The 27,278-nt window shown below is 44.7% G+C and overlaps 1 protein-coding gene across 47 annotated transcripts in view; it reads right to left on the bottom strand.

Moving 5' to 3' along the window:
- celf4 (CUGBP, Elav-like family member 4) overlaps window positions 1-27,278 on the bottom strand; it is a 1,189,091-nt gene that overhangs the window by 466,306 nt on the left and 695,507 nt on the right. For 22 of the 47 annotated variants that reach the window (XM_078221047.1, XM_078221150.1, XM_078220968.1 and 19 more), the window contains exon 5: window positions 20,689-20,706. The exons of the other annotated variants lie outside the window; for them this stretch is intronic. In XM_078221047.1, the coding sequence (XP_078077173.1) occupies window positions 20,689-20,706 (18 nt within the window). The remainder of the gene's footprint in view (window positions 1-20,688; window positions 20,707-27,278) is intronic. 47 annotated transcript variants of the gene reach the window in all.

The following is a 27,278-nucleotide window of genomic DNA, read 5'->3' as shown; positions in this document are numbered from 1 at the left end:
ACATTCTGAAAGATGTGCTAGTCAGGTACATTGATCCGAACAGGCGCTGGACTGTGACAATGAGGGGAATTTCACAGTAATTTCATTGCAGTGTTAATGTAAGCCTTACTTGTGACTAATAAATAAACTCTATAAGCTCAAGGATGCACATGAGCGTGACATGAAGGACCTAATCATCAATTATCAGGCCGGGGAGTCACTAGTTGACTGTAGAGGGAAATGGCAATGCCTCCTGTGGGCTGGTGTGTACCACCACAATGGCCAGTGGCTTGGCAAGAGATGTCAATGCTGAAAACAACAGTAACACTTGATACCTTCACTTACAACATTTGTAGTGGAACCTATTTCTCAAGGATTGGCCTCTTTGGTCAACGATGCACCACGTGAAGATACCCCATTCGAAATGGATGTATTCGTCATCTGTCCATCATCTTTTGTAGATGGAAGGATGCTGGAGCCAAACCCATTTCCCCTTCAGAGACAGATGGGCCTGCAGTACATTTCCAGCATTGGATATTGCTATTTGGAAAGGTGCCACCGGCCACGACTGAACTGAGAGAGAGAGAGAGAGGGGGGAGGAGAGAAAGAGAGAGAGAGAGAGAGACAGACGCAGAAAGAGAGAGACGTATGGAGAGTCAGAGAGATCGGGAGAGGGAGAGGGAGAGAAGACAGATATTGAGAGACCCAGAGAAAGAGACAGACAGAGCGAGAAAGGGGGAAATCAAGCCTGCTGTACCATTACTAAGTCAATGTTACCAGGCTGGAAAATTAAAAAGGCTTAGACTCAGGGATTTTTCAATCATTTTTGCATTGTGTTTCCCAGATTCAGTTACAGTGATGAAATATAACGATCTGCAGTGAGCCTATGTACGAGCAGCCAGCTGCAAAAAGAAAGAAACAGGGCTATTTGGATATGAGTGCCCAGATCCCATCAGATTTGACAGGCTTACCCAACCTTGAATTATTTGAACAGAGTTTCAGAAATAGTTTAAAGCCTGAATGTCAGGAGAATGTTCATGGCTGACATCATCTGTACACAGTTATATGACATTCTTTGTTGGCAGTCTGTTCATGTTTAAAGAATGACTGTAATTGGAATATAATCACAAGCGTAAAGCCGCAATGTACTAAAAGAAAACATCTTACTTGTCACAAAAAAACAAGCAATAAAATAAAACAAAGTCTTGTTTTCAGATTTTGTCACTTTCTTCATTAAAATGTTTGCTCCTTTTCAGAAAAAAAATATTAAGCTCAAGTGTGACAAAAAAGATCTCAAGTTGCAAGGAGTTTTAAAAATTGAATGTTAAAGGGGCTGTGCTATTGGGAGCTCACAGTCACAAATCACAAATTCCTGAGAACAAAATTCACTTCATTCTTTGAGATGTCTTATTTTAAAAATCATATGCAATTTCCCAATAATAACTGTTGATTAATAAAACAATAATACCGCAATCATTATGTATTCAGTATGAAGCGGCAAGGTGTCACAGTGTTAGCACTGCTGCCTCACAGCGCTAGGGACCCAGATTCGATTCCCGGCTTGGGTCACTATCTGTGTGGAGTTTGCACGTTCTCCCCGTGTCTGCGTGGGTTTCCTCCGGGTGCTCCGGCTTCCTCCCACAGGCCAAAGACGTGCTGGTTAGGTGCATTGGCCATGCTAAATTCTCCCTCAGTGTACCCGAACAGGCGCCGGAGTGTGGCGACTAGGGGATTTTCACAATAACTTCATTGCAGTGTTAATGCAAGCCTACCTATGACTAATAAATAAATTTTACCTTACCTTGAAGGTTAACATCTATTAATAACTGTAATGGTCATCAACATTAATCTCTTTTAGGGATAGAAAGACTCCACTTTGCTATAGATCCATATAACTATAACATTTTTTATTTTATTCATTAGAGTAACAAGTAGGTTTACATTATCACTGCAGTTACTGTAAAAATCCCCTAGTCACCACACTCCGGCACCTGTTCAGGTCCACTGAGGGACAATTTAGCAAGGCCAATGCACCTAACCAGCGTGTCTTTCAGATTGTGGGAGGAAACCAGAGCACCCGGAGGAAACTCACGCAGACAACATGCAGATTCCACACAGAGAGTCACCCAAGGCCGGAATTGAACCTGGGTCCCTGGAACTGCGAGGCAGTTATGCTAACCACTGTGTCATCATGCCACCCATAATATATACATGCTGACTTAAATATATAAGCGATATAATTCCACGGAATAGTTCAAGATTATTATACCATCCTATGCTTCAGATAAGGTGTAACAACTCACTTCCCTCTCATTCCCAGGTATCTTCAGTTCTCCACATAATGAAAATCTACTCAGATAACGTTTGTAATCGGATTTAAATTTCCATCCATCTCTGTGACCAGTTTGTGCTTTTTGCTATAAAACTATACCTGCGAACCTTGCTGTTAAAACACATTTTTTAAAAAGACTGTAAAATTCAAAGACAGCAGGTGTGCAATGAAGGTTAAAAGTCATTGCTTTGTTTATTATGTAACTTGAGCAGCTTTGGATGCATATACAGAGCTTTCTCTTCCCCACACAGATAATTAAATAGAAACAACATCACTTGGATCGCCTGGCCCAGTACCGTAGCCAGACATCTGTGCATCAATGTTTTGCTTATAACATTTTACTGTGATAACTATGAGATAGTCAATGTCCTCATCACTGGGCTTTGATAGGCTGGAATAACAGTTCACCCTGTGTTGCTGAAGTCTTGCAATATGGAATCGCAAGTTCAAGTTAAGCAGGAAACAAGAAAAAAGCAAAAATACTGCGGATGCTGGAATCTGAAATAAAGCAGCAAAATGCTGGAAAATCTCTGACAACATCTGTGGAGAGCGAATAGAGCCAACGTTTCATGTCTGTCGGGTCAACCTGACTCAAAGCGTTGGCTCTATTCTCTCTCCACAGATGCTGTCAGATCTGCTGAGATTTTCCAGCATTTTCTGTTTTTGGACTGAGTAGGAGCTGTTTGTCTGTCCTGGGTGATGGGAGAGGAGGCATTGATTCATTGTGCTTGGGTGGCAGCAGTCGAAGGAGATTAGGATATGGCTGACCGAGGGTGGGTGTGAGTCAGGGAGGCTGAGTGGGGGGAAATCGGGGCATCAAAGACCAAGAGAGAGAAGGTGAGTAATGTTAGACCTACAAGAGTCGGTGGGGGATGAAGGGAACAAACCGCACTAAAAAGGAAGGTCAAGATCTGCAGACAGGAGGTCATGCATGATTATATGGAGATCCAAGATTATTGAGGGACGCTAAATGGCAAGGTACTGAGAGTCGAAAGATTACAGAAATCAGTTTAAGGCTTATGCAAGGAGGTTTGATATGGGCAGGTCCAAGATTCCAGGGGTCTGGGGGTGGTTGCAGATGAACGATGACGGAGGAATCTCTGGGGTGATTGAAAGTTGAGAAGGGCGATGATGGGTAGCTTGAGGGTTAATGAAGGCAGGGCAAGCATGCTGGAGGGAAGATCAAGACTGGATGCCTGTCCAGATGTCCTTTAAATATGGTGCCTTGGAACTTTATCCCCCATGATTTAATGGCAGGGCTGTTGAGTCTCTGCCTGCCCCCCACCTCACGATTAGCCGGGCATCTCGTCCATGAATATCTAACTGGCTGGCTGCTGCATGATTGTGTGTGGGACCAGCTGTCCCACGGACTTCCGGTCCTGCCACTGGGGCACTTGACCCTACAAAATGATTCCTGCCATATTTTCCAATATTGCTCTGATCAGTCACTGAGGAATGTACCAAATGACTTGAGAGATCTCTGATGATTCAACTGTCATCAATATCAGGTCAAAGACAGTCTGGGCCTGATTTTAATCCATTTAGAATACAGTCACTGGTACAGACTTAAAATAGGGCCCAATGTATGTTACTGTGAGTGTGTGACTGGGTGAACTGATTAGTTATTTAGCAGAGTAATTACATAAAAGTGAATCAATGAATTTAATATCCTAGATGTTAATTTTCTCTTTACCTTCATTGCATTGGCTAATATTAAACTTTTGTCACCATCACTTTAACTATAATTTGCCGAGCTTAAATTGGCCTTATGGAAGTTTAAAAAATGTTAACCAATATGTTAAAATTTTCACACAGACAGGAAATTAAGTTTACATTGACCTGTTTTCTTTCTCTATATTTCTGTTTAAATGATGACCATTGGGTGTAAGGGCTTTAGCCCAAGATTCTCCTGCAATCCAGTGATTTCCATTATCTGTGTTAACTCAGTCTCCTCACACTCAGGTAGAATAGGGGCAATCTTGGCTCTGTCTATCTAACAGGAAAGGAACACGCAGCTAGAATTCGCCAAGAGATTTATTCACCGATCCCTTGCTTTCTGCTTATCTTTGATTTTTAGCGTGTCTTCTGAGCAGATGGGAAACTCTACTCTCTGGAAGCTGGTGGGATCCTTCTTTACATATGCAAATGTGCAGCAAGGTGGCACAGTGGTTAGCACTGCTACCTCACAGCGCCAGGGACCTGTGTTCGATTCCCGGTTTGGGTCACTGTCTGTGTGGAGTTTACACATTCTCCCCAAATCTGCATGGGTTTCCTCCAGGTGCTCCGGTCTCCTCCCAAAAGATGTGCAGGTTAGGTGCATTGGCCATGCTAAATTCTCCTTCAGTGTACCCGAACAGGCACCGGAGTGTGGCGACTGGGGGATTTTCACAGTAACTTCATTGCAGTGTTAATGTAAGCCTACTCGTGATAAATAAATAAATTTACCTCAGGTCCTGATGCTGCCATCAGGCACAGACTGCTGAACCATGAGTCTGAGAGGGGAAGTTGTTGGGGTGAATCCAATATGACGAGGAAAGAGTTGTGGAGCAAAGGGTTAACATCAGGAGCACCTGTAACTACTCATGTAACTATGATGCAATGCCTCATGATTAAATAACTGCGATCTAGTGGGAAACAGAAGTACATCCTCGTATTGAGTTACTGGGATGTATATAGATATGTAAATAAACAAGATTGGGGTAATGCACTTAAGGTGAGAGGGGGAATGTTTAAAGAAGATGTGAGGTGCAAGTTTCTTTTTACAAAGAGTGGTAGGTGTCTGGAACATGCTGCCATTGGTGGTGGTGCAGGCAAATACAATAGCAATATTTAAGGGGTTTTTAGATAAGCACATGAATATGCAAGGAATAGAGGGATATGGACCAAGGACAGGCAGAAGGGATTCGTTTAATTTGGCATCATATTCAGTACAGCATCGTGGGTTGAAGGAGCTGTTCCTGTGTTGTACTGTTTTCTATTCTACATTCTATGTATGGATAAAACATTACGGTAGCATTCTTGGGGTAACAGGCAAACCTATCTAGGCCCCGAACGCAAGACAAAACAGGAGCTATATAAATTCAATTAAGAGCAGGTCCGAGGTTGGGAATTTTGCACTAAGCAACTCACCTCCTGACTCCCCAAAACCGGTCCATCATCTGCAAGGCACAAGTCAGGAGGGTGATGGAATTCTCTCCACTTGCCTGGATTAGTGGAGCTTCATAACGCTCAACAAATCCAATGGCGTCCAGGATAAAGCTGTTTGCTTGATCAGCATCCCATTCACCACCTTAAACATTCATTCCCTCCACTACCAATGCACAGTGGCAGCAGTATGAACCATGGACTAAACTGTACTAAAATATGAGTGTTAGTTCCGGCAAGAAAACTGGAGAGAAAATCTCTTCAGATTTTACCACCATTGGGAACGTTCTTTCTGAATGTACCCTGTCTAACTCTGTTAGAATTTTATATCTTTCTATGAGATCCCCTTTCACTCTTCTAAACTCCAGTGAATATAATCCTAACCGACTTAGTCTCTCCTCATGTGACAGACCTGCCATCCGAGGAATCAGCCCGGTAAACCTTTGTTGTACTCCCTCTACAGCAAGTTATAGTATAGTTTATGTTGTACTGATGTTCACAGTGCTGGCCTATAGTTACCTGCCTGATCTCTTTCTCCCGTTTTTGAGCAAAGCAGACCACCAGTCCTCTGACACCAATAATGGGAGATGGATTTTTGAGAAAACAATGTTCCTGTGTAGAAATGGCACACTTCACAGCCATAGAAACTAATGACAGGGAACCAAAAAAAAGTGACATCATTAATATTCACTACACAAAGCTAACATTAAGAATCCCAATGCAGCTGGTTAGTGTCATCATTTTTTCAAAATGAATTTGTCTTGTCTTTATTTTAAATAGCTGAGGTGAGTATCGAAATAAACCTGGCCTGAAGAGTGTGAAATTTGATGGGGGATCTAATGAGTACATTTACCATATTATTCTGAGGCTTGCATCACTTCTCTTTGCCTGTCATTTTTCTTCGCTGCAAAAACACGATGCGCTATGAGACAAGCATTGATTTCATGATCCACTCTCACCCCTGGCAAGACAGCAAAATCAGGGGTGACCTTCAGCCTGCTCAGAAAACGGAATATCGCAGTTACTGGCTAAGATCATTACACTATTGGTTTACAAACTAAAGAACACAGAAACATTAACCAAGCAAATGTCACGGAATCGAGATCGGGTAAATAATACCAAGTACAAGCAAATGTTAACATAAATAAAAACAATGAAAATTGGTTAAAATCCATCCTAGCTCCAGGGTCAGTGATTGGGATATTGGTACATTTTCCAATGGCCACAATACAGACCTCTTGTTCTAGTCTTCAAAAAGTTTGCAGATATAACCATGTTCTCATTTTGCCTGAGAAGTTTGGAGCTGTCTGTTTGGGAAGTTGTGCTGCGTGTCCCTTATGGCAACCTTCCCAGGGTTCATTTGCCTCATTTATTAGAGCTGCACTTGAAGCAGTCAGCTCCACTAATGCAGGGAGAGTTGGAAAAGCCTCATTAAATAGTCATTAAGACAAAATCTCTTTTTTTTTCACTCTCACACTGTTTTAAAATATTTCAATTTGTTTTCATTTTTTTTGAACATTCAGCAAAATGCTTGCCCTGGATTGACTAACTTCTTAGAGCTTTGCTGATCTTCCACATTCTTCTGTCGAAGGTACTGTATTTGTACCACCATCGGGTTTTTAAAAAAAAAATCGGGTCATCAAAGAATTCTTGCAGTGCAGAAGAGGCCATTTGGCCCATCGAGTCTGCGCTGACTCTCTGACAGAGTATTTTATCCAGGCCCTCTCCCTATCTCTGTAACCCCACACATTTATCATGGCTAATCCACCTAACCTGCACACCTTGGGACACTAAGGGGCAATTTTGCATGGCCAATCCATCTAATCTGCACATCTTTGGACTGTCGGAGGAAACCAGAGCACCCAGAGGAACTCCACGCAGTCACGGGGAGAACGTGCAAACTCCACACGGAAAGTCACCCAAGGCTGGAATTGAACTTAGGTCCCTGGCGCTGTGAGGCAGCAGTGCTAACCACTCTGCCACCATGCCACATGGGATATGGGCATTGCTGGCAAAGCCAGCATTTGTTGCCCATCTGGAATTGCCCTTTAAGAGCAGTTAAGTGTCAATCACATTGCTCACTGTGGGTCTGGAGTCACATGTAGGCCAGACCAGGTCAGGAAGGCCAACTGCCTGAAGGGCATATGCAAACCAAATGGGTGGTTTTTAATGGCAATCCATGATTGTTTTATAATTAAAGAAACTAATCTTAAATTCCAGATATTGAATTGATTAATTGAATTTAAATTTCACCAGTTGCCATGGAGGAATTTGAACCTACATCTCTCGAGCCTTTAGCCAGGTAGTCTAGGTTGGTAGTCCAGTGACATTGCCACCATCTCTGACACACCACAAGAATTCCAGCCCTCTGGTGCCTCACATAATTAGCCATTCTTAATATGTGAGACTAGACAGTGGGCTAATCTAAGCATCACTGTTGAATGTGACCTTGCCTTCATCCACTATCAGTACACAGATATGACCCAATAGTGAGATGGAAAATTATTGCTGGCTGATACCTCCCCTGATATATATTCGCCCAGAAACATTGAGGCCAATCCAATTGCTGCTAAGAACATAAGAACCAGGAACAGGAGTAGGCCACCTGGCCCCTCGAGCCTGCTCCGCCATTCAATAAGATCATGGCTGATCTTTTCATGGACTCAGCTCCACTTACCCGCCCGCTCACCATAATCCTTACTTCATTTACTGTTCAAAAATTTATCTATCCTTGCCTTAAAAACATTCAATGAGGTAGACTGAATGATTCACTGGGCAGGGAATTCCACAGATTCACAACCCTTTGTGTGAAGAAGTTCCTCCTCAACTCAGACTTAAATCTGCTTCCCCTTATTTTGAGGCCATGCCCTCTAATTCTAGTTTCACCCGCCAGTCGAAACAACTTCCCTGCTTTTATCTTATCTATTCCCTTCATAATCTTATACGTTTCTAAAAGATCTCCCCTCATTCTTCTGAATTCCAATGAGTATAGCCCCAGTCTACTCAGTCTCTCCTCATAAGCCAACCCTCTCAACTCCGGAATCAACCTAGTGAATTTCCAGTGCCAGTATATCTTTTCTCAAGTAAGGAGAGCAAAACTGTACACAGTACTCCAGGTGTGGCCTCACCAGCACCTTATACAGCTGCAACATAATCTCCCTGTTTGTAAACTCCATCCCTCTAGAAATAAAGGACAAAATTTCATTTGCCTTCTTAATTACCTGCTGCACCTGCAAACCAACTCCTTGAGATTCCTGCACAAGGACACCCAGGTCCCTCTGCACAGCAGCATGCTGCAATTTTTTACCATGTAAATAATAGTCCATTTTGGTGTTATTCCTACCAAAATGGATGACCTCACATTTACCAACATTGTACTCCATCTGTCAGACCCTCGCCCACTCACTTAGATTATCTATATCCCTTTGCAGACTTTCAGCGGCCTCTGCACACTTTGCTCTGCCACTCATCTTAGTGTCATCTGCGAATTTTGACACACTACACTTGGTCCCCAACTCCAAATCATCTATGTAAACCGTAACCAATTGCGGTCCCAACACTGATCCCCGAGCCACACCACTAGTCACTGATCGCCAACCAGAAAAACACCCATTTACCCCCACTCTTTGCTTTCTGTTAGTTAACCAATCCTCTATCCATGCTAATACATTACCCGTAACACTGTGCACCTTTATCTTATGTCACAGTCTTTAGTGCGGAACCTTGTCAAATGCCTTCTGGAAATCCAGATACACCACATCCACAGGTTCCCCATTGTCCACTGTGCATGTAATGTTCTCAAAGAATTCCACCAAATTAGCCAAATATGACCTTCCCTTCATGAACCCATGCTGCGTCTTACCAATGGGACAATTTATATCCAGATGTCTCGCTATTTCTTCCTTGATGATAGATTCAAGCATTTTCCCTATGACAGAAGTTAAGCTAACCGGCCTATAGTTACCCGCCTTTTGTCTACCTCCTTTTTTAAACAGTGGCGTCACATGTGTTGTTTTCCAATCTGCGGGAACCACCCCAGAGTTCAGCGAATTTTGGTAAATTACCACTAGTGCATTTGCTACTTCTCCCACCATATCTTTTAGTATCCTGGGATGCATTCCATCAGGACCAGGAGACTTGTCTACTTTTAGCCTCATTAACTTGCCCGACACTACCTCTTTCGTGATAATGATAGTTTCCAGATCCTCACCTGCCATAGCCTTCCTGTCATCAATTTTTGGCATGTTATTTGTGTCTTCCACTGTGAAGACTGACACAAAATACCTGTTCAATGCCTTAGCTATTTCCTAATTTCCAGTTATTACATCCCCCTTCTCATCCTCTAAAAGACCAATCTTTACTTGAGCCACTCTTTTTCATTTTATATATTTGTAGAAATTAAGACTGAGAAGATCTAGTTCAGCACAAACTGATGTCTTCTGGTTGGTAGAGCTCAGACCTTTGCCTACTTGTGCAATGTGGAATTTTTATTGTAAACTAAACATTTTCTACAGTTGGCAGACCTGTCCAGAACTTAACAGATATTATAACTACTGTTTGGAAGCATTCCTAAAGTACTTTTAATGTGTGTATCTCTAAAAAAATAAAATGAGCAGCAAGGCTTGCACGGAACAGAGCAAAAGTCAGAACAAATGAAAGTTAACAACGGAATAAAATCTTGATTTCTGACAAGAACGTCAAATGTTTGTTCCCTGTGTTTATCAGGTTCCTGCTGTTTCATGGCCAGATGTGGTTTGAACAATAGAGAATGGAATATCGCATAAATTAATTGGAGAGCTCTGTTGAAGATTGCAAATTAAAGACTGGATATTGTGCAGTCCTCGACATAACTTTTCAGTGCCCTTGTAGTCCACTTGTAATCAAGGTTGTATTAAAACATTTATAAATGCATAGAATGAACTCCTGGGGACAAAATTTACTTCAGAAGCATTTGGATGTTATAATTGGTAAATGTTTGGATCTTTCTGGAGGATAAACTAAGATGTGCCAAATGGCTTTTCCCATCAGTAAATATTTCACTGTTTTTTGAATTGCTACTCCACATAGACAGCATCTGTGCTAACCTTCAAATCCACTCTCCCAAACCCCTTTCAACCTATCCCCAAGTGAATGTACTTCTTATTCTTTATTCAGTTGCATAATACCGTGCTTCTTCCCAAATTGAACATTTTCTGTACTTGCAGTACCCATTTCAGATTTTCTTTCTGACCTTCTGTAGATCCATTATTGTGTATGTATGTGTAGGAGTGGATAAATGTGTAGCTGTGTGTGCGTGTGTGCGGGAGTGCGTAAATGTGTAACTGTGTGTGTGTGTGTGTGTGGGAGTGGGTAAATGTGTAACTGTGTGTGCGTGTGTGGAAGTGGGTAAATGTGTAACTGTGTGTGCGTGTGTGGGAGTGGGTAAATGCGTAACTGTGTGTGTGTGGGAGTGGGAAAATGTGTAACTGTGTGTGCGTGTGGGAGTGCGTAAATGTGGAACTGTGTGTGTGTGTGTGTGTGTGTGTGCGGGAGTGGGTAAATGTGTAACTGTGTGTGTGTGCGGGAGTGGGTAAATGTGTCGCTGTGTGTGTCTGTGTGGGAGTGGGTAAATGTGTAGCTGTGTGTGTGTGCGTGTGCGGGAGTGGGTAAATGTGTAGCTGTGTGTGTGTGCGTGTGGGAGTGGGTAAATGTGTAGCTGTGTGTGCGTGTGCGGGAGTGGGTAAATGTGTAGCTGTGTGCGCGTGTGTGTGGGAGTGGGTAAATGTGTAGCTGTGTGTGCGTGTGCGGGAGTGGGTAAATGTGTAGCTGTGTGCGCGTGTGCGGGAGTGGGTAAATGTGTAGCTGTGTGCGCGTGTGCGGGAGTGGGTAAATGTGTAGCTGTGTGTGCGTGTGCGGGAGTGGGTAAATGTGTAGCTGCGTGTGTGTGTGTGAGTGGGTAAATGTGTAACTGTGTGTGTGTGTGTGTGTGGGAGTGGGTAAATGTGTAGCTGTGTGTGTGTGTGTGAGGGAGTGGGTAAATGTGTAACTGTGTGTGTGTGTGTGGGAGTGGGTAAATGTGTCGCTGTGTGTGTGGGAGTGGGTAAATGTGTAACTGTGTGTGTGTGTGTGTGTGAGTGGGTAAATGTGTAGCTGTGTGTGTGTGCGCGGGAGTGGGTAAATGTGTAACTGTGTGTGTGTGTGTGTGTGAGTGGGTAAATGTGTAACTGTGTGTGCGTGTGGGAGTGGGTAAATGTGTAGCTGTGTGTGTGTGTGTGTGGGAGTGGGTAAATGTGTAGCTGTGTGTGTGTGTGTGTGTGGGAGTGGGTAAATGTGTAACTGTGTGTGTGTGTGTGTGTGTGTGAGTGGGTAAATGTGTAACTGTGTGTGTGTGTGGGAGTGGGTAAATGTGTAACTGTGTGTGTGTGTGTGTGTGGGAGTGGGTAAATGTGTAACTGTGTGTGTGTGTGGGAGTGGGTAAATGTGTAGCTGTGTGTGTGTGTGTGTGGGAGTGGGTAAATGTGTAGCTGTGTGTGTGTGTGTGTGGGAGTGGGTAAATGTGTAACTGTGTGTGTGTGTGTGTGTGTGGGAGTGGGTAAATGTGTAACTGTGTGTGTGTGTGCGGGAGTGGGTAAATGTGTTGCTGTGTGTGTGTGTGTGGGAGTGGGTAAATGTGTAGCTGTGTGTGTGTGTGTGTGGGAGTGGGTAAATGTGTAGCTGTGTGTGTGTGTGGGAGTGGATAAATGTGTAGCTGTGTGTGTGTGTGTGTGTGAGTGGGTAAATGTGTAGCTGTGTGTGTGTGTGTGTGGGAGTGGGTAAATGTGTAACTGTGTGTGTGTGGGAGTGGGTAAATGTGTAACTGTGTGTGTGTGGGAGTGGGTAAATGTGTAGCTGTGTGTGTGGGTAAATGTGTAGCTGTGTGTGTGTGTGTGTGGGACTGGGTAAATGTGTAGCTGTGTGTGTGTGTGTGTGGGACTGGGTAAATGTGTAGCTGTGTGTGTGTGGGTGTGTGTGTGAGTGGGTAAATGTGTAGCAGTGTGTGTGTGTGAGTGGGTAAATGTGTAGCTGTGTGTGTGTGTGTGTGTGAGTGGGTAAATGTGTAGCTGTGTGTGTGTGTGCGGGAGTGGGTAAATGTGTCGCTGTGTGTGTGGGTAAATGTGTAGCTGTGTGTGTGTGTGTGTGGGACTGGGTAAATGTGTAGCTGTGTGTGTGTGTGTGTGGGACTGGGTAAATGTGTAGCTGTGTGTGTGTGTGTGTGTGTGTGTGAGTGGGTAAATGTGTAGCTGTGTGTGTGTGTGTGTGAGTGGGTAAATGTGTAGCTGTGTGTGTGTGTGTGTGTGAGTGGGTAAATGTGTAGCTGTGTGTGTGTGTGTGTGGGAGTGGGTAAATGTGTAACTGTGTGTGCGTGTGGGAGTGCGTAAATGTGGAACTGTGTGTGTGTGCGTGTGCGGGAGTGGATAAATGTGTAACTGTGTGTGCGTGTGGGAGTGCGTAAATGTGGAACTGTGTGTGTGTGTGTGTGTGGGAGTGGGTAAATGTGTAACTGTGTGTGTGTGTGTGTGAGTGGGAGTGGGTAAATGTGTAACTGTGTGTGTGTGTGTGTGGGAGTGGGTAAATGTATAACTGTGTGTGTGCGTGTGCGGGAGTGGGTAAATGTGTAACTGTGTGTGTGTGTGAGTGGGAGTGGGTAAATGTGTAACTGTGTGTGCGCGTGTGTGGGAGTGGGTAAATGTGTAACTGTGTGTGTGTGTGCGTGGGAGTGGGTAAATGTGTAACTGTGTGTGTGTGTGTGGGAGTGGGTAAATGTGTAACTGTGTGTGTGGGGGAGTGGGTAAAAGTGTAGCTGTGTGTGTGTGTGTGTGTGTGTGTGGGAGTGGGTAAATGTGTAGCTGTGTGTGTGTGTGTGTGAGTGGGTAAATGTGTAGCTGTGTGTGTGTGTGTGTGGGAGTGGGTAAATGTGTAACTGTGTGTGTGTGGGAGTGGGTAAATGTGTAACTGTGTGTGTGTGGGAGTGGGTAAATGTGTAGCTGTGTGTGTGTGTGCGGGAGTGGGTAAATGTGTCGCTGTGTGTGTGGGTAAATGTGTAGCTGTGTGTGTGTGTGTGTGGGACTGGGTAAATGTGTAGCTGTGTGTGTGTGTGTGTGGGACTGGGTAAATGTGTAGCTGTGTGTGTGTGTGTGTGTGTGAGTGGGTAAATGTGTAGCTGTGTGTGTGTGTGTGTGTGTGAGTGGGTAAATGTGTAGCTGTGTGTGTGTGTGTGTGAGTGGGTAAATGTGTAGCTGTGTGTGTGTGTGGGAGTGGGTAAATGTGTAACTGTGTGTGCGTGTGGGAGTGCGTAAATGTGGAACTGTGTGTGTGTGCGTGTGCGGGAGTGGATAAATGTGTAACTGTGTGTGCGTGTGGGAGTGCGTAAATGTGGAACTGTGTGTGTGTGTGTGTGTGTGGGAGTGGGTAAATGTGTAACTGTGTGTGTGTGTGTGTGAGTGGGAGTGGGTAAATGTGTAACTGTGTGTGTGTGTGTGTGGGAGTGGGTAAATGTATAACTGTGTGTGTGCGTGTGCGGGAGTGGGTAAATGTGTAACTGTGTGTGTGTGTGAGTGGGAGTGGGTAAATGTGTAACTGTGTGTGCGCGTGTGTGGGAGTGGGTAAATGTGTAACTGTGTGTGTGTGCGTGTGCGGGAGTGGGTAAATGTGTAACTGTGTGTGTGTGTGCGTGGGAGTGGGTAAATGTGTAACTGTGTGTGTGTGTGGGAGTGGGTAAATGTGTAACTGTGTGTGTGGGGGAGTGGGTAAAAGTGTAGCTGTGTGTGTGTGTGTGTGTGTGTGTGTGGGAGTGGGTAAATGTGTAGCTGTGTGTGTGTGTGGGCGTGGGTAAATGTGTAACTGTGTGTGTGTGTGGGGGAGTGGGTAAATGTGTAACTGTGTGTGTGTGTGCGTGGGAGTGGGTAAATGTGTAACTGTGTGTGTGTGTGGGAGTGGGTAAATGTGTAACTGTGTGTGTGGGGGAGTGGGTAAAAGTGTAGCTGTGTGTGTGGGAGTGGGTAAATGTGTAGCTGTGTGTGTGTGCGTGTGCGGGAGAGGGTAAATGTGTAGCGGTGTGTGTGTGCGGGAGTGGGTAAATGTGCAACTGTGTGTGTGTGTGTGGGAGTGGGTAAATGTGTAGCTGTGTGTGTGTGTGTGTGTGGGACTAGGTAAATGTGTAGCTGTGTGTGTGTGTGTGCGTGGGAGTGGGTAAATGTGTAACTTGTGTGCGTGTGCGTGGGAGTGGGTAAATGTGTAACTGTGTGTGTATGTGCGTGGGAGTGGGTAAATGTGTAGCTGTGTGTGTGCGGGTGCGGGAGTGGGTAAATGTGTAACTGTGTGTGTGTGTGCGTGGGAGTGGGTAAATGTGTAACTGTGTGTGTGTGTGTGCGTGGGAGTGGGTAAATGTGTAACTGTGTGTGTGTGTGGGAGTGGGTAAATGTGTAACTGTGTGTGTGTGTGCGTGGGAGTGGGTAAATGTGTAACTGTGTGTGTGTGCGTGTGCGGGAGTGGGTAAATGTGTAACTGTGTGTGTGTGTGCGTGGGAGTGGGTAAATGTGTAACTGTGTGTGGGAGTGGGTAAATGTGTAACTGTGTGTGTGGGGGAGTGGGTAAAAGTGTAGCTGTGTGTGTGTGTGTGTGTGTGTGTGGGAGTGGGTAAATGTGTAGCTGTGTGTGTGTGTGGGAGTGGGTAAATGTGTAACTGTGTGTGTGTGTGGGGGAGTGGGTAAATGTGTAACTGTGTGTGTGTGTGCGTGGGAGTGGGTAAATGTGTAACTGTGTGTGTGTGTGGGAGTGGGTAAATGTGTAACTGTGTGTGTGGGGGAGTGGGTAAAAGTGTAGCTGTGTGTGTGTGTGTGTGGGAGTGGGTAAAAGTGTAGCTGTGTGTGTGGGAGTGTGTAAATGTGTAGCTGTGTGTGCGTGTGCGGGAGAGGGTAAATGTGTAACTGTGTGTGCGTGTGTGCGTGTGGGAGTTGGTAAATGTGTAGCTGTGTGTGTGTGCGTGAGTGGGTAAATGTGTAGCGGTGTGTGTGTGCGGGAGTGGGTAAATGTGCAACTGTGTGTGTGTGTGTGGGAGTGGGTAAATGTGTAGCTGTGTGTGTGTGTGTGTGGGACTAGGTAAATGTGTAGCTGTGTGTGTGTGTGTGTGGGAGTGGGTAAATGTGTAGCTGTGTGTATGTGGGAGAGGGTAAATGTGTAGCTGTGTATGTGTGTGTGTGGGAGTGGGTAAATGTGTAGCTGTGTGTGTGTGTGAGTGGGAGTGGGTAAATGTGTAGCTGTGTGTGTGTGTGGGACTGGGTAAATGTGTAGCTGTGTGTGTGTGTGAGTGGGAGTGGGTAAATGTGTAGCTGTGTGTGTGTGTGGGAGTGGGTAAATGTGTAGCTGTGTTTGTGTGTGTGTGGGAGTGGGTAAATGTGTAACTGTGTGTGTGTGTGTGGGAGTGGGTAAATGTGTAACTGTGTGTGTGTGGGAGTGGGTAAATGTGTAGCTGTGTGTGTGTGTGTGTGGGAGTGGGTAAATGTGTAACTGTGTGTGTGTGTGTGTGGGACTGGGTAAATGTGTAGCTGTGTGTGTGTGTGTGTGGGACTGGGTAAATGTGTAGCTGTGTGTGTGTGTGTGTGTGTGAGTGGGTAAATGTGTAGCTGTGTGTGTGTGTGTGTGTGTGAGTGGGTAAATGTGTAGCTGTGTGTGTGTGTGTGTGAGTGGGTAAATGTGTAGCTGTGTGTGTGTGTGGGAGTGGGTAAATGTGTAACTGTGTGTGCGTGTGGGAGTGCGTAAATGTGGAACTGTGTGTGTGTGCGTGTGCGGGAGTGGATAAATGTGTAACTGTGTGTGCGTGTGGGAGTGCGTAAATGTGGAACTGTGTGTGTGTGTGTGTGTGTGGGAGTGGGTAAATGTGTAACTGTGTGTGTGTGTGTGTGAGTGGGAGTGGGTAAATGTGTAACTGTGTGTGTGTGTGTGTGGGAGTGGGTAAATGTATAACTGTGTGTGTGCGTGTGCGGGAGTGGGTAAATGTGTAACTGTGTGTGTGTGTGAGTGGGAGTGGGTAAATGTGTAACTGTGTGTGCGCGTGTGTGGGAGTGGGTAAATGTGTAACTGTGTGTGTGTGCGTGTGCGGGAGTGGGTAAATGTGTAACTGTGTGTGTGTGTGCGTGGGAGTGGGTAAATGTGTAACTGTGTGTGTGTGTGGGAGTGGGTAAATGTGTAACTGTGTGTGTGGGGGAGTGGGTAAAAGTGTAGCTGTGTGTGTGTGTGTGTGTGTGTGTGTGGGAGTGGGTAAATGTGTAGCTGTGTGTGTGTGTGGGCGTGGGTAAATGTGTAACTGTGTGTGTGTGTGGGGGAGTGGGTAAATGTGTAACTGTGTGTGTGTGTGCGTGGGAGTGGGTAAATGTGTAACTGTGTGTGTGTGTGGGAGTGGGTAAATGTGTAACTGTGTGTGTGGGGGAGTGGGTAAAAGTGTAGCTGTGTGTGTGGGAGTGGGTAAATGTGTAGCTGTGTGTGTGTGCGTGTGCGGGAGAGGGTAAATGTGTAGCGGTGTGTGTGTGCGGGAGTGGGTAAATGTGCAACTGTGTGTGTGTGTGTGGGAGTGGGTAAATGTGTAGCTGTGTGTGTGTGTGTGTGTGGGACTAGGTAAATGTGTAGCTGTGTGTGTGTGTGTGCGTGGGAGTGGGTAAATGTGTAACTTGTGTGCGTGTGCGTGGGAGTGGGTAAATGTGTAACTGTGTGTGTATGTGCGTGGGAGTGGGTAAATGTGTAGCTGTGTGTGTGCGTGTGCGGGAGTGGGTAAATGTGTAACTGTGTGTGTGTGTGCGTGGGAGTGGGTAAATGTGTAACTGTGTGTGTGTGTGTGCGTGGGAGTGGGTAAATGTGTAACTGTGTGTGTGTGTGGGAGTGGGTAAATGTGTAACTGTGTGTGTGTGTGCGTGGGAGTGGGTAAATGTGTAACTGTGTGTGTGTGCGTGTGCGGGAGTGGGTAAATGTGTAACTGTGTGTGTGTGTGCGTGGGAGTGGGTAAATGTGTAACTGTGTGTGGGAGTGGGTAAATGTGTAACTGTGTGTGTGGGGGAGTGGGTAAAAGTGTAGCTGTGTGTGTGTGTGTGTGTGTGTGTGGGAGTGGGTAAATGTGTAGCTGTGTGTGTGTGTGGGAGTGGGTAAATGTGTAACTGTGTGTGTGTGTGGGGGAGTGGGTAAATGTGTAACTGTGTGTGTGTGTGCGTGGGAGTGGGTAAATGTGTAACTGTGTGTGTGTGTGGGAGTGGGTAAATGTGTAACTGTGTGTGTGGGGGAGTGGGTAAAAGTGTAGCTGTGTGTGTGTGTGTGTGGGAGTGGGTAAAAGTGTAGCTGTGTGTGTGGGAGTGTGTAAATGTGTAGCTGTGTGTGCGTGTGCGGGAGAGGGTAAATGTGTAACTGTGTGTGCGTGTGTGCGTGTGGGAGTTGGTAAATGTGTAGCTGTGTGTGTGTGCGTGAGTGGGTAAATGTGTAGCGGTGTGTGTGTGCGGGAGTGGGTAAATGTGCAACTGTGTGTGTGTGTGTGGGAGTGGGTAAATGTGTAGCTGTGTGTGTGTGTGTGTGGGACTAGGTAAATGTGTAGCTGTGTGTGTGTGTGTGTGGGAGTGGGTAAATGTGTAGCTGTGTGTATGTGGGAGAGGGTAAATGTGTAGCTGTGTATGTGTGTGTGTGGGAGTGGGTAAATGTGTAGCTGTGTGTGTGTGTGAGTGGGAGTGGGTAAATGTGTAGCTGTGTGTGTGTGTGGGACTGGGTAAATGTGTAGCTGTGTGTGTGTGTGAGTGGGAGTGGGTAAATGTGTAGCTGTGTGTGTGTGTGGGAGTGGGTAAATGTGTAGCTGTGTTTGTGTGTGTGTGGGAGTGGGTAAATGTGTAACTGTGTGTGTGTGTGTGGGAGTGGGTAAATGTGTAACTGTGTGTGTGTGGGAGTGGGTAAATGTGTAGCTGTGTGTGTGTGTGTGTGGGAGTGGGTAAATGTGTAACTGTGTGTGTGTGGGAGTGGGTAAATGTGTAGCTGTGTTTGTGTGTGTGTGGGAGTGGGTAAATGTGTAACTGTGTGTGTGTGTGGGAGTGGGTAAATGTGTAGCTGTGTGTGTGTGGGAGTGGGTAAATGTGTCGCTGTGTGTGTGCGGGAGTGGGTAAATGTGTAGCTGTGTGTGTGTGGGAGTGGGTAAATGTGTAGCTGTGTGTGTGTGTGGGAGTGGGTAAATGTGTAGCTGTGTGTGTGTATGTGTGGGACTGGGTAAATGTGTCGCTGTGTGTGTGTGTGTGGGAGTGGGTAAATGTGTCGCTGTGTGTGTGCGGGAGTGGGTAAATGTGTAGCTGTGTGTGTGTGTGCGGGAGTGGGTAAATGTGTAGCTGTGTGTGTGTGTGCGGGAGTGGGTAAATGTGTAACTGTGTGTGTGTGTGTGGGAGTGGGTAAATGAGTCGCTGTGTGTGTGTGGGAGTGGGTAAATGTGTAACTGTGTGTGTGTGTGTGGGAGTGGGTAAATGTGTAACTGTGTGTGTGTGGGAGTGGGTAAATGTGTAACTGTGTGCGTGTGGGAGTGGGTAAATGTGTAACTGTGTGTGTGTGGGAGTGGGTAAATGTGTAACTGTGTGCGTGTGGGAGTGGGTAAATGTGTAACTGTGTGCGTGTGGGAGTGGGTAAATGTGTAACTGTGTGTGTGTGGGAGTGGGTAAATGTGTAACTGTGTGTGTGTGGGAGTGGGTAAATGTGTAACTGTGTGTGTGTGGGAGTGGGTAAATGTGTAACTGTGTGGGAGTGGGTAAATGTGTAACTGTGTGCGTGTGGGAGTGGGTAAATGTGTAACTGTGTGTGTGTGGGAGTGGGTAAATGTGTAACTGTGTGCGTGTGGGAGTGGGTAAATGCGTAACTGTGTGTGTGCGTGTGGGAGTGGGTAAATGTGTAACTGTGTGTGTGTGGGAGTGGGTAAATGTGTAACTGTGTGTGTGCGTGTGGGAGTGGGTAAATGTGTAACTGTGTGTGTGTGGGAGTGGGTAAATGTGTAACTGTGTGCGTGTGGGAGTGGGTAAATGTGTAACTGTGTGTGTGTGGGAGTGGGTAAATGTGTAACTGTGTGTGTGTGGGAGTGGGTAAATATGTAACTGTGTGCGTGTGGGAGTGGGTAAATGTGTAACTGTGTGTGTGTGGGAGTGGGTAAATGTGTAGCATGATTATTCATCCAAGATTATTCTCTGCATTTTTTTTTCCATACTGCATTTTGCTTCTGTACCCAGGTCACTAATGTTTATTCGGAACAGTGAAACGACCAACAGTGAATCATGGAGCCTTTCATTCTCAATGGACACCCATCAATTTCTTACCCACTGCTTTATCTCTCAGGCAACTCCTTATCCACATGTACATTTTAATTAGGATGCCTATTGCCTGAAGCTTGTTTATGATCTGTCATGTGAAATCATATCAAAAGTTTTCAGAAGTTACCTTGCGATGTTACCTCCTCGAAGAGTTCAAGGAGGTCATTTAGGTTAAAGTCTCCCTCTTTTGGGAGCAAGGATAATTTTTGAGGTTATTTTCAAAAAAGGGTATCTCTCGGTACATTCCTGCGGATTGATTATTTTTCCAGTTATCATTATTGCCCTAATTATCCTATTACCCTCTTTGAACGTAGGTGTCATGTTGACTTGTTTTCAATCCTGTTTTCAACAATTCCCTCTTGATGACCACAAGCACTGGAGACTTTTGCGTTCAATCTCACTAAACACCATCAGGTATCCCTGGGGATTTATTCATTTTGCTCTTGTCAGGCTGACTGAGACATTCATTTCAATGAGAAAATCATTACATTTTATAATAGACCCCCCGATGATGGGAGACACGCTACCAGTGAATATTTCTTGGAATTATTTTTAGTTCATCTTCAATCTCAATCACATGCTTGTATCCTTGAGGAATATCAATTCATCTTTGATAACCCTGTACTACTGAAAGAATGTTTGACTGTTATATTTTAAAATCATGCTCATTACCGATTCCCCCTCTGCTTTTCGGTTGTGCTTTGTTCACATTGTTTGGAAAAGAGAATGGTTGGAATTCTCCGGCCATTCACGGGGCAGGCATTCTCCGGTCCCACGGTAGCGCACCCCCTCCCCCGGGTTTCCCGCCAGCATGGGGAGACATCAATGGGAATTCCCATTGACAGCGACGGGACCAAAGAATCCTGCTGCTAGCAAACAATGCGCCACCTCCTGCCAGCAGAAACATACGACTGGGAGGCTGGAGAACTTTGCCCAATATTTCTAAAAAATGGATTCCTTTATCTTTGTCCCTATCAACCTTTTGCGATTTGCTTCTTTGAAAACAAAGTCACTGCCTGCGTGTTTCATTTGTTTAGGCTGTGCTAACCGACCAGTCCTTGATATGTATTTATCTTGTATCACCTGTAATGTATCCTTAAAAGGTATTTGTCCTGACTGCTGGTTTCTCAAGTACTTTCCAATCAGGTCTTTAAGCAACAAAAACAGAAAATGCTGGAAAAACTCAGCAGGTTTGACGGCATCTGTGGAGAGAGAAGCAGAGTTAACGTTTCGATTCTGGATGACTCTTTTTAAGCACTTCTATTCTTTTTGAAGTTTGCCTTTTTAAAAAAATCGTACAATTGCACGAGTATTGTCTTGTGATGTTCATTTCTCCCAGATCATTCCTGATACAGGTGTAACTTTTAAAGGACAGACATCAATGCGTTCTCACTGTAAACCAAAAAATATTCAACATAATAAACAGAGGCACTCTGCTCTGCAGAGCTGCCTAAAGGGTCAATCAAATAAAAAGTCAAGATTATTTTGAGGATATCTGAAATTGCAGTTTTGTCATTGCTGCATCTGGTAAAGGTCTTGTAAATGGCTTATTTTCATTTGTCTGGGGTTGTCTGAGAAACTTCTCGGGGTTGGGGCCATGTCAAATTCGGATTCAGTGTATTCACAAAAATACACCTTACCTCCCACTATATTCAGATCCCTTTTCTCCATTGAAAATTACAGCATGACAGTTATAAAAATCTATCTCAACTTATCCCAAAACAGCGATCACAGTGATTGATAGGGTGGCTATTCTGAAAACAAGGGTCTAAAAATACACACGGTGAAATATGATCCGATACAATAACAGCAATTACTTACATTTATATTGTGTCCTTTATGTAATAAAAATGTCCCAAGGTGCTCAAAGAGCAAAACAAGACTCTAGAGCACATAAGGAGATATTAGGACAGATGCCCAAAAGCTTGGTCAAAGAGTAGGCTTTGAGGAATGTTTTAAAGGAGGAATGTGATGTAGAGATGCAGAGAGTTGAAGGGAAAGCATTGCACAGCTGATGGTCCAGACAACTGAACGAATGGACACCAATTGTGGAGTAGTTACAATTGGGGACAGAAGATTCCAGAATTACAGGAGCACAGAATCTGTGGTGGATTATATGGTACTTAGTATAAGAGAATGTACACATTACATAGGGAGTCACATTCACTATATTCTGTATCTCAGATAATCAAAAACTATCGGTGGGATTTTACGGCCTTGCTCGGACGTGACCGGAAATTCCTGCCCGAGGTCACCGGAGATTTCCATTGTTGGATCCTCGTTCACGCCAATTCCATGGCAGGCGAGGTGGTAGAGTTCCGGCCTATAAGATTATTTATTTATTACTGTCACAAGTAGGCTTACATTAACTCTGCAATGAAGTTACTGTGAAAATCCCCCTAGTCGCCACACTCTGGCGCCTGTTTCGGGTACACTGAGGGAGAATTTAGTGTGGCCAATGCACCTAACCAGCATGTCTTTCAGACCGTGGGAGGAAACCGGAGCACCCGGAGGAAACCCATGCAGACATGGGGAGAACGTGCAAACTCCACACAGACAGTGACCCAAGCCGGGATTCAAACCCGGGTCCCTGGTGCTGTGAGGCAGCAGTGCTAACCACTGTGCCACCATTGATTCACAGTAAAATATTAACATATGCTTGAGGATAATATTGAATCTGAGGACTATGAAAATTAAACGATCCTTATTGGCATTGCACACATGATCTAAATGACTGGGAATAATACCTGAGAATTCTGACCAAAGGAATAAGGAACTCTCCAGTGCTGCCAGAATAATTCAGCAGCTGTGACTGGGCTAAGAAATCCCACGACCAATGGGTCAGAACAAAACTCTGCAATCCTGCCACGTCCAGTTATAAATGAGGGCAGACATTTAAACAACACCCTGGAGGAAGAGGCTCCACATACATTCTCATCCTCAATGATGGTGGAGTCCTGCCCTTTGGAGCAAAAGACAAGGCTGAAGCATTTGCAATCACCCTCAGCCAGAGGTGCCAAATAGATTAACCATCTTCGACTCCGCCTACGGTTTCCAGCATCACAGATGCCAGTCTTCACTAATTAGATTTACGCCACGTGATATCAAGAAACAGCTGAAAGCACTGTTTACAGCAGAGGCTACGGGCCCCAATAATATTCCGACAATTGTACTGAAGGCTCATGCTCCACAACCAACTCCACCCCTAGCCTATCCGTTCCAGTGCAACTACAACACTGGCATCTACCTGGCAACATGGAACATTGTCCAAGACATGCATGGGCACAAATAAACAGGACAAATCCAGCCCGGTCAAATACTGCTTCATCTGTACACTCTGGACTATTAGCAAAGTGGTGGAACAGTCATTGACAGTGCTCTCAAGTGCCACTTGCTCAGCAATAAATTGTTCGCTGATGCTCAGTTTAGGTTCTGCCAGCTCCTCACTACGGCCTTGGTCCAAACATGGACAAAATAACTGAAATCCAGAGATGAGGTGAGAGTGACTGCCCTTGACATCAAGGCAGCATTTGACCAAATGTGGAAACTGCAGTCAATGGAAATCAGGGAGAAAACTCTCCGCTGGTTGGAGTCATACCTGGCAAAAAGGAAGATGGTTGTGGTTATTGGAGGTCAATCATCTCAGTTCTGGGACATCACTGCAGGAGTTCCTCAGGGTAGTGTACGAGACCCAACCAACTTCAGCTGCTTCATCAATGACCTTCCCTCCATCATAAGGTCAGGATGTTCACTGATGATTGTGCAAAATTCCGCATCATTCACGACCCCTCAGATACTGAAGCAGTCCATGTACATTTGCAGCAAGACCTGACAATGTTCAAGCTTGGGTTGACAATTGGTAAGTAACATTCACTCTACACAAGTGCCAGACAATGACCATCTCCAACAAGAGAAAATCTAACCACCTCCTCTTAACATTTAATGGCATTGTCATTGCTGAATCCCCCGCTATCAACATCCTGGGAGTTAACATTAACCAGAAACTGAACTAGACTCACCATATAAATACTGTGGCTACAAGAGCAGGTCAGAGGCTGAGAATTATGAAGAGAACAACACATCCCGTGACTCCACAAAGCCTATCCACCATTTGCCAAGATTAAGTGTGATGGAACACTCTTCTCTTGCCTGGATGAGCACAGTTCCAATAACAGTCAAGAAGCTTGACACCATCCAGAACAAAGCACCCCGTTTCACTGGCGTCTCATCCACCACCTTCAACATCCACTCTGTCCACCACCAACACCCAGTGGCAGCAGTGCGTACGATCTACAAGATGCACCACAGCAACTCACTCAGCCTCCTTTGACAGCACCTTCCAAACCTGCAACCTCTACCACCTAGGACAACAGGAGTAGATGCATGGGGACACCACCACTTGCACGTTCCCCTCCAAGCCACACACCATTCTGACTATATTTTCGTTGCTTCACTGTCACTGAGTCAAAATCCTGGAACTCCTTTTCTAAGTGCACTGTGAGTGTACCTATGTCAGATGGACTGTAGTGATTCAAGAAGAAAGCTCACGGCCACCTTCTCAAGGGATGGGCAATAAATACTGGCTCACCAGAACTGTCCTCATCATGTGAAAGAATAAATAAAGAGAAAGTTGACTTGCTAGCCTTTTGGACAGTGAGCTAAATGTTCAAATCCTACTGGTTTACGTCCCTATTGGAAGCTACGCTGCTATATCACTCAACTCTGACATTGCTGCAGACCCTGTTCATAGTTTTCACACTTTCTCTGTTCATCCTGCGACTATTCAAAGGCTCAATCACCTAAAGAATGCTGTTAACCTCTTAAAAATGCACGTGATCTCCTTATAAAGGCAATACGTTTATATTATGGATTTAGTCGAAGAAGAAAAAGAAGACAACTGATCCATCGGTTCCCAGAAGACCCCATCTGTTTCCCAATATTCCTGTCACAATATGCTGTGAGACTGCAAAATTATGTTCCCTGGCTGTGTTGATTTGTAATGCCATACATTAATTGGAGATTGGCCAATAGCAGACAATTCAAACCTGATGATTCCAGAGACACACGTCCCAAATAAAGTGGCCAAATATCCAGAGCAACATCCAGAGCTCTGACACTTTCAGAACTGTGTTCACTTTTTTGGAGTATTAATTTTCTAAATTTTTTCCATGCTCTTCCTACCAGAAGACATTTCGGCTCTGTATGATTCAATGGGCATCAATTACCCTCGGGTGTTCGAGCAAGTGAGCATCATTGATCTGTACACTGATGTGGCAGCCAGATTGGTGGTAAATGTCAGCAGGTTATTTGACCACAGGAAGGTCACAAACAGGTCCAATCTGACCTTTATACAGGTGCATTTTCAGAAGAAGTCACCGGGAAGCAGTCAGGTGTGGGATTCTGGTTGATTTTTGCCTTCCTAACCTTGGGGCAACCTCCACTGCAGTCAGCAACTATGGATTAGACCTGGAATATTCCTGATCTTACATGGTAAGTTACTCATGGGATGAGTTCGTTCAGTCATCTGGGAACCTAAAAGTGTTTTATTTGATCTTGCTGTAAATGTATAATGCTAATTTTCAAAGCTGCCCTATTTTAGTCTGTGAGGAGGATTTGAAATCAACTTGCCACAGAGGTTTTTCTACAACAAATGGATTAAACTGGTGAAATACCATTTTAAATGCTTGGTGACAGCGGACGGAAGAAAGAAGACCCATTTCATTGGAAATTATATGGAGAATAATTTATACCAGAGATTGATTAAAAGCCAGAAATCCAACTGAGGTGCTCAGATGACATCATGGACCATGACAGCAAAGCTATTTGAACTTTAAGATTATATTGCTGTCTTGAACTTGCTCACAGCAACTACTATTTTTAAAATGCAAAGTTTCAGGGGTTCAGGTTTTGGTCTTTTTGCATTGATAACAGTTGTTAAATTAATGTTGACAGCAACTGCACCCGGGCTGTCAGCGGAGGATGAAGACCCCTTTGAGCAATAATGATCATATTTGTGTCATTGTACCATTATTGGAAAATGAAGTGAATGATGGCTTTGGTTCAGTGTTACCAACATTTCTACCTTTCTGTCAGAAGAGGGAGGGATTGAACCCCACTCCAAACAGTGAGTAGTCTCTAACTACTGGATTGACATTTAGCAAGCTGCTCACATCCAGATGGTGTGCACAGTGGTTAGCACTGCTGCCTCATAGCGCCAGGGAACCGGGTTCGATTCCCGGCTTGGGTCATTACCTGTGCTGGAGATAATCATCTGGTTAAGAGAAAAGAAAACAAAGGGAGAGTAATTTTTGTTCAAATAAATCCTCTGACAAATATAAATGCCTTCATATCAATGTTTCAAATCATGCCACTTTGGGTAAGACTCAACTTTCACAGAAACATAACAGGTGTTAGGTAATTAACCACCTATTATATATCCTATGCCATTTTCCATTCCATTGACCTCAGTACAAAAAGGATTTGGTGGATTGTATAACGAGTGACCAACCATGTTACTGCCTCACTAATATTGTAAACTCCATTCATTGTATGTGTCGCGACTCAAAGTTCAAATATACCTAAGAAAGGGTTAACATTTTTTTCATTTGGAGTTAAGAAATTATAAGTTAAAGTTTATTTATTAGTGTCACAAGTAGGCTTACATTAACACTGCAATGAAGTTACTGTGAAAATCCCCTAGTCGCCACCCTCTGGCACCTGTTCACTGAGGGAGAATTTAGCATGGTCACCTAACTAGCATGTCTTTTGGACTGTGGGAGGGAACCGGAGCACACAGAGGAAACCCACACAGATCCGGGGAGAATGTGCAGATTCTTCACAGACAGTAATCCAAGCCAGGTCCCTGGTGCTGTGAGGCTGCAGTGCTAACCACTGTGCCACCATGCTGATTATAAACTCTAGCAAACTCACAAAATGACTAACCCACAGCAATGTGGTTGACTCTCAAATGGACTCAGGGATGGGCAATAAATGCTGGCCCAGCCAGGAATGCCTACATCTCATGAATGAATATTTTTTTTAAAATTAGATTTTAATTGCCAGTGAGATTTATGCTGGCAGGGGTTGAGGTAGACAAAGGTAAAAATCAGGCAATACATCATAGGCATTCACAGCTCTGACAAAGGGTCATCCTGACTCAAAGCGTTGGTTCTATTCTTCTCCACAGGTGCTGAGATTTTCCAGCATTTTCTGTTTTCGTTTCAGATTGGAGCATCTGTAGCAATTTGCTTTTACATTCTAGGAAGCATCGGAGTAGAGGTCCTAACAATAAAATCATACTATAGGCTTTAGACTACCCCTGAATAATGTCCTTGCAACCAACTCATGACAAACAAAACCTGTGGATATTTAAAAAAAATCAAATTTCTTAAGCTAACAGCCGTAATTTGGGCTACTCTAATGTTATCTCTGATGGTGCAGAGCTGTCTGGAAATACAACCTCTGCTTCTCAGCTGGGGCAGGTCCCGCCTTTGAGAGCT

This window comes from Mustelus asterias, chromosome 1, assembly GCF_964213995.1.
Source record: "Mustelus asterias chromosome 1, sMusAst1.hap1.1, whole genome shotgun sequence".
NCBI lineage: Eukaryota > Metazoa > Chordata > Chondrichthyes > Carcharhiniformes > Triakidae > Mustelus > Mustelus asterias.
Note: the sequence above shows the minus strand (reverse complement) of the source record. Positions and strands in the feature narration are given on the sequence as shown.